This window comes from Lupinus angustifolius, chromosome LG07 (genome assembly GCF_001865875.1).
Source record: "Lupinus angustifolius cultivar Tanjil chromosome LG07, LupAngTanjil_v1.0, whole genome shotgun sequence".
Taxonomy (NCBI): Eukaryota; Viridiplantae; Streptophyta; class Magnoliopsida; order Fabales; family Fabaceae; genus Lupinus; species Lupinus angustifolius.
This window is the reverse complement of record NC_032015.1, coordinates 14,488,703-14,496,783: the sequence shown is the minus strand read 5'-3', so window position 1 is coordinate 14,496,783 and position 8,081 is coordinate 14,488,703. Positions and strand designations below refer to the sequence as shown.

Sequence of the window (8,081 nt, the reverse complement as noted above, 5' to 3'; positions counted from 1 at the left end):
AGATATGATTCGATTCTACTTGATTAACTGCAAATTTTATTTAGGAACCGAACTGAACTGTTCAATAATGGTTCGGTTTGGTTCCACTGTTTTTTCAACTTATCAAAAAATCCTTTAAGAAATAATTGAACAAAATTTATAAAGTATAGAGCCAATTAAATGAATATTAAACACATCAATAATAAACACATCAATAATAAACACATCAATTTGTGTTCGGGTTCACACTTCAGTCACACATCCACCATCAAGCCAAGTTTCTGCTCCTCAATCAAGGTAAGAGCACTAGCCACCATCTAAGGTAGTTTGTGGTTTTCAGCAACCACTGGTGGTTTTTCCCATGTAAAAGACCAAAGTTGCCTAATCAATTTCATGTTTTATTGACCCTATTGTAATTGGTACTTTGGTAGTCACGGGTTCTTCTATTTAATCAGCAATGCTTTAGTTGTTTGAGCTCCACATGGTCATATACATTAGGAAACTATTTGATTGGGGTTAATGTTAATTTTTTAGGAGATTGTCATCTTCATGGTTTTTCATTGTGATAGTAACATATTAGAAGCCTTGTTTTTTATGGATATTTTACTGATCATTCTGCTTACGGCTTTGCAGTCGTTCTCATGGCAATTAAATTAACAACTCTTAGTTTAGAATCTCAAAATATCACTTCACATGCATAATTTCCTTCCAAATTATTGTTGTGCTGATCATGAGTGTCAGCTTAAATAAAAGAAAATAAAAACCTAAATTAAGAAATAGTATACTAACAAGACATTGATCTAGTAGTGTAAGGCCCTGCTAGATCCCAGAAAGACCAAAAGGTCAAGGGTTTGATTAATGGGAGTGACACTTGTTGGGGAGGCAGCCACGCACCCTGAAAGGGACTAGTTTCTGAGGAGATACCCTTGGTAGTACAAAAAAATATATTTTCAAGACTAAAAATATGGGCTCCTCAAACCTGTTAAGTTGTATTGTACCAAAAAAACACATTTTACAAGGAAGCAAGGAGATTGTCTTTGAACCGTAGAACTAGAATAAGAGACCATAATCCCAGCCCTAACTAATCAGAGGACAAAATCACCCATCTTGCGGTTTGCATCATATATCAGACGCAGGAAGCAGCTTTATCCTTGTTGGCGTCGCCTCTGTATTCCTTGTGTTGGTGTCCAATTCATATTGATTGGAAACTTGTTTCGTTTGGTGAGTTGAAACCTTATCTATCAAAAAACTGTGATATTCACACTGCACATCTCCTTTGCCTCCTTGTGCCAACTACAAAATTTGAAATGACATTTGATTTCAAACAAGTATGGGAAAGTTTAGTATAGAATTGTGAATTCTGTTGTCTTAAACAAGGTTCATTAGATTCAGTATGTTTAAATAGAAAAGAAATAAGTAATGATAAGGTAATGATGTGCAGGAATAGGATAGAAAAGAAGAAGACTTTGCTTTATGGCTGGTCTATTTTATAAATAGAATAGAACAAGCTATAAGATATAAACAGGTCATATTTTGGTTCTACTAGAAGAGGTGGAATCAGAGAGAACAGAATATAACATCTGGTTCCACCGGTTTGTTCTGTGTGCTAAATGCTTGCCAACTGTGAGCTTTCATACCAATGAATCATTAGCCTGACCCACCTTGGCCCTATGTTGATGATAGGTCTGAGTATTAAAACATTGCGACAAGGGTCTGAAAAGTACAACTCTGTTTACGTATTATGTTGTTTCTTCAGCTTTAAAACCTTGACATGCGTATTACTTGTTCCCTTCATTTGTCAGGGTAGGAAGATCCTAAAATGAGTGTTGAGAAAAACCAAAGAAAATCAGTGGTTCTCAAATTGTTAAGTTGGACAACGCATTGATTAGTAAACTTTATTCTTTTTGTGCTTCTGTAGATGGAGAATAGGGTTTAGGTATTTTGTGTTTGTCAAGTGAATGGTGAATTACTTTATGTCCAGATTGATGTATTTCCTAGGTTTGTTGTCAGTGCTGATTAACAATATAACTTGAGAAGGTGCATATTTTCACAACAAAAGATTTGTTTACATACTGGAACTTACTCTAGAAATTGACTTCCATCGTTCTGAAAGATTTACACTATTTGATTTATATAAGTTTGCAAGGTGTGATTCAGGTAAAATAAAGAACTATTCTAGAAGGCATCATTTTCTTATAAAACAAAGCAGCTTTATATTCTGTTTGAACATGGAATAAAATTCAAAACTTGCTCCCAACTATCTCTCAGTGTATGTTGTTTCATTGTACAATAGGAATTGTTTTCTTTTCCATACTCTATCTTTCAGTATTTTATCATCAAATGTTCAGGTTATTCCCAGTTAGTTTTATGCATTGAATAGTGTTATTCAACTTGGCTACTACACCTAACTTGTACACATAGAAAACACAATAGCGAAGGCATTGTCACTACACACTAAATATCCACATAAGCTCATAAGCAATGACACTAAATGATCTTGATTTTTGAGAGAAATAGTTTCAACTTATAATTAATGTTTTAGTGGTGATGATTACCTATAATTATGTGATTATTTTGTAGAAATTAAAAAATGGCATGGGCAAAATAGGAAAGCAGAAATTATATCATGATGAGAGTTACAACATATTTTAACTTTAAATATAGTATAGAAGATATAGTTCCCTTGTAATAAGGTATCTCTTAATATGAGCCAAAATCATAAAATATATATAGGTGCCTACTCTTAATCACATGCTTACACATGGATAAAATAACAACTACAAAAATTACAAAATCCTCATTTTCATGACATGAAATTATTTTGATTTGTGGTATGACCGTGCCTATACCAAATTGATTCAGCTTTACTTTATTTTCAGCACATGAAAGTGAATACTCCCAAATCAAAAAGTTAACAATAGTCCAGGGAGGAGGAAGAAGAAGAAGAATGAGGCTTGTTATGTTGATACTGATTCTCATCATTTATGGTGTAAGAGGAAAAGAAAGTGAGAAAGTGATAAACACAGAGGGTAACCCTGATTCAGTGGTTTGGGTGGTTCAACTTTCTGATATTCATTTTAGTGTCCATCATCCAGATCGTGCTCATGACTTCCACAAATACGTGGGCCCCGCTCTTAAAACCATCAACCCCTCCCTTGTCCTCATCACCGGTGATCTCACAGGTGCACACATACGTTTTCAATTTTCAATCCAATGTTTGTTGGGTAGGCAGGGGTGTAAGTAGTATCGGCAATTAGGGCAGTTCTGTTCGCGCCCACGCAATGTTGGGCGGGCAATTTTGGGCGATTGAGCAGATTTTTCATTCACTGTATGCCCAATAAATGTGGGCGGCCTCACAGGCTTGGCCCAAATTGCCGATGATGGTAGGTGTGAGGGTTCTGTTCGATTTCTAGGTAGTTCTGAACTGAATAAAAGGATGGTAGGTGTAAGGGTTCTATATTGATTTCTGGGTAGTTCTAAACTGAACAAAAGGATGATTCGGTTCGGTTTACGCTGTTTTTCATCGTTGGACAGTTTGGTTTGGTTTGGTTCATAGTTTGTTAAATTTTGTCATGTGCTTATTGGAATGTTGTAAAAACTTTTTTTGTTACTTTTGCTTATAGGTTTTATGGGAGACAAGGAATCTCTGTTGGAAATTTTACAAATTTTTGCTAACAAATGTAGTTCACCTCATTAGAATTTTACCATAGCCCCTACTCTAGTACTGCTACAGTGCTATTCATATCCATCCTACTTGGGTTGTGAACCATTTTTTGTGTTTTATCATAAATCCAAACTCATAAGATATGACTAATTTAACAAAGAACACTAGTGTTTAAACGCGATTCTGAGTACAGGTATTCGTAAAAAAACGATGGACAGTCTTTTATGATTTTTTATTCTCTCCTCCAGATGGAAAAAGCAAAGATTTGCTAACAATGAAGCAGAATGAGGATGAATGGGTGGAATACCGGGATGTAATGGACAGTGTTATCGAAAGGAGTGGACTTGACAAGAGCTTATTCTTCGACCTTAGAGGCAATCATGATAATTTCGGTGTTCCGGTTGTTGGCGGTTCATTGGATTTCTTTTCTAAATACAGCATCAATGGGCAGTTAGGCAGAAGTGGGAGTGTTAATAGCATCACCGTTGAGGTACGCCATTTACTCTAACTATCATTCTATGAAACATTAGTTCTTATGTATGCATGCATTTCAGCCCCAGTTAATGATGTAGATATTTTTAATCATCAACGTGTTCTGTATGGTAATTGATTATTATTAGTTCATTAGCAAAACAATACATGTTTAGCATAACTTTGTACACCATTAACTAGTGAAAAAGGGTGTAGTGGAAATTATATGCAATTAATTGTTTTATGAATTATACTTATAAAAACAAATTTTAAGCATTGTTAAACATTTATAATAACAAAAGTCAATGCAACACAAGATGTATAAGTGATTTTGTAGAAGCTCGATAATATATTATACAACGATACACTTGATAGCATTCGTCCATTGTTATTCCAATGTATGTTAAGAGAAAACTTTAGTACACAACTATAAGTTCCGTGATGCTTTGTGGTATTGAATGTTGGGCGATAAAGAGCCAACAACAGTATAATATTTATGTAGCAAATATAAGGATGCTACATTGTCTGAGTGGACATAGATTACAAGATAAAAGTAGGAATGAGGGCATTGAGAGAGAATAGGGGAAACATATATTGAAGAAAAAACAATAGAATCATGTCTTAGCTCTTCGGTGGTTTGGGTATGTGAGAAGTCAGAAAACTAGGTCATATGGAGGATAGCTCACTAGTAAGAGGTAGAGGGAGACAAAGAAAAACTAGGAAACCCTTAAAAGGACATAGAGGTAAATGGCCTTTCTGAAGACATGGTTCATGACAAAAAACATTAGCGTTCTTTGGTCCATGTAACCAACCCTATCTAGGCATCTACTATAGCTGTTGTAAATGATTTGCAACAAATCCAAAAGATTTCGACTCTATATTCTTTTGTTCAATGGCATGTTCCTATTTTTTGGCAGAAGAATCAGCCAATCTATTATTTGGAATTCCCAAAATGTTATTTTATCCTGTCATTTTATGGATTAGTTATTGAGTCATTCTCATGATCAGTTAAAAGTTTCTTCTTTCCTGAATAATACTGCTAGGAAAACTGTGTTTGAATAATGTACGTGTTTAAAGTTGAGAACTCAAAACCGTGGGCTTGAATGCTGATATATTTTATTGTTTGATACTGCAAAGGTTTTTCGTACTCATTTGCTCATACTTGCATACTATCACAGACTCAAGAACGGAAACATCTATTTGTTGGGTTTGACAGCACAATGTCAATTGGCTTACGAGGTCCAACTAATGTCTTTGGGCACCCCACAGATCAATTACTAAAGGATCTAGACTTAGAACTCTCCCGCTGGGATTCTCAGTCAGTGAAACCAGTTACGAAAATCTCCTTTGGGCATTTTCCACTCTCATTTTCTGCACCCTCTGGTTCTGGTAGGACCTTAGAAGATGTTTTTCTAAAGCATTCCATATCAGCTTACCTGTGTGGGCATCTCCATACCAAATTTGGTAAGAACTTAAAGAGATTCCATCAGTCGAGCAATCGTTCTTTATCCTTGCACAAGTTGTTTCAGTTTAACATGCACCAGAGTTCTTTTCAAAATAATGTAAATTGTCCCCCGGAAACCTTGTCAATTCAAGAGTTTTGGGAGTGGGAGATGGGTGATTGGAGAAAGAATAGACAACTTCGAATTTTAGCCATTGATAGCGGCCATGTTTCCTATGTTGATATTGATTTCCAATCAGGGAGCAAAAAAACAATTATATTGCCGACTTTTCCTTTAGACTCTCGCTTCATGTCGACATCTTTATCACATCATAAATATGAATGTCAATCTGTGCCTCCATCTTATGAGACCATTCGAGCTCTGGTGTTTTCTGTTTCTCCAGTTGTGTCAGTTGTGGCTAGGGTCTATGATTCAAGATATGGAAACTTTGATTTAGTTGTGGAAGCACCTATGAATATGATCAAGCATGCCAATGAGACATCCAGGGGAGAACTCTATGTTGTTCCATGGAATTACAAAGCCTTTGAAGATGCTTCTCCTGATAGATTTTGGCTTCAAGTTGAAGCAATTGACATCATGGGCAGATCAACTTTGACCGAATTAAGGCCATTTTCTATTAATGGTCATAGGTTCAAGCTTTCTTGGAGCTGGAAGGAGTTTTTGGTCATGGGATGTCAATGGTCTGCTTTATATTACCCATTATTCTGGTCTGCTCTGGGTTGTATGTTCTTCTTTCTTCTTCTTCCAAAAGCCCTCGTTCTTTTTTCAAATAAGATATACACTTACAAGAACTTCATTGCCAATAAAAGCTTCGCAAATGGTGTATTATGGGTTCTCCAGGAGCTATGCAGGGTTCGCACGTTGTGGTTTAGTTGGATAGGGTACCTATTCTATCTTATATTGTCCCCCTGGTTTATCGGCCATGTTTTTACTGAAGGGGAAAATAAAGGATACATGACCTATATAGGATGGGCTGTACAGACTTCTCACGGAAAAGGGAAGCATGAATATGTTGGAGCTCCAGATGTCATGGTGGTTGTTCTACCTCATTTATTGTTTGTGGTTTTGCCGGCATTTTTTGCCACTGGTGCTCTGACTGCTGAAAGAGGCATTTACAGGGAACATATGCTAGCATTTTCAGGGAAGAAAAAAGACGATGTTGATTTGAACTCTAGAAAATCTTTATCAAATGGCAACCAGAGCAATATACAATCCAATTTCCTCTTTAGCAAACGATGGATTCGGAAGCTTCTGTATGTGGTATGCTTGGCAGTATGTTGGAAGCATTTTATGGTAAGGCTTAAACCAATACTTTACAGTTCAGTCCATGCAAAAGTATAGATAACATGTTATTAACACTCTCTTCAACAAACTCTTTATTATTGGTGGAATTCATGTTGAGCCTCCTAAATAGAGAGTGAACCAATGTTATTTAATGAGTCTCCCGTGGATTCTGCCCAAGAAGCGTGGATTCTGCCCAAGAAGTGTGATAAAAGAATGTTTAAAACAGTGTTGCTAAGAGTTAATTGTTAGAATCATTGATGATACATTAGCATTAATAGAGGAGACTAAAAGATAGTTAGTAATGGATGGAATGCATTAAGTTCTTTGAATGGTTATTCATTTCTTGACATGAAATCCTAAATATACTTCTTGGTATCATTCTGAAAAATTAGCTAGAGCTTACTTTCATTATTGCTTTCTTCTGTATATAAATTATACTAATACAGTTTTTTGGCTCTCCATGCTTTGTTTCGCTCTTGTTTTGTTTGGTTCATTTGATCATTTTCTACACCATTCCATTGCAGAATTGCAGAACTCTTACAAAAGCCTATGAGATGAACCCAGTGCTCCATTTTCTGGGTTACGGTTTTTCAATTCCCTTGTTGTTGGCATATGCTGTAAGTGAAACCAGAAGTGCCTAATGAAACTTGTTCGAAGGACTTACAATTACGCCATCAAGCCGGACCCTATTATGGATGCAGCTAATATGGATATACTTATGGGATGAGTGTTAAAATTGGTGGAAACTAACCTGGGTCAAGAAATATTCTACCTTTTTAGAATTGTTGCCATACAGAGACAACAAAAATGCTGATTGTTTTGCAGACCATGCTCATAATCTGCTTTTAGTTTTCTAATGCATATCAAATTGCCTCATTCCTTCCCCTCCTCGATGATGATGTTTCTATTTGTCTGTTTTCTTAGGGTATGTTTCCGAATTGGTTTTTGGAGGGTGAGGGAAGAGAAAGGCTTAGGAGCCATGAAATATATTTTTAAGATGATTCTCAAGCCTTTTCTTTTCCTTCATTCCCATCTAAAATCAACTCGCAAATAGAAAACATGGTCCTGTGAAGTTTGGGTTTTCAAGCTGCTGAAGCACTCCAAAAAAAAGAGGCTGCATATAGTAGAGGCTTTGCTAATCTTTATTTATTAGAGGCTGCATATAGTACAAGATCTTTCACAATGCAGTAATATTCAGCAAATTTTTTGTAGAATGTAAA

General features: G+C 35.9%; 1 protein-coding gene across 1 annotated transcript; it reads left to right on the top strand.

The window, feature by feature from the left end:
- LOC109352437 (putative metallophosphoesterase At3g03305) lies at nt 2,785–7,752 on the top strand. Its single transcript, XM_019594426.1, has 4 exons — nt 2,785–3,161; nt 3,892–4,133; nt 5,293–6,870; nt 7,386–7,752. The coding sequence occupies exons 1-4, from the start codon at nt 2,927–2,929 to the stop codon at nt 7,500–7,502; spliced, it is 2,172 nt and encodes a 723-aa protein (XP_019449971.1). The 5' UTR covers nt 2,785–2,926; the 3' UTR covers nt 7,503–7,752.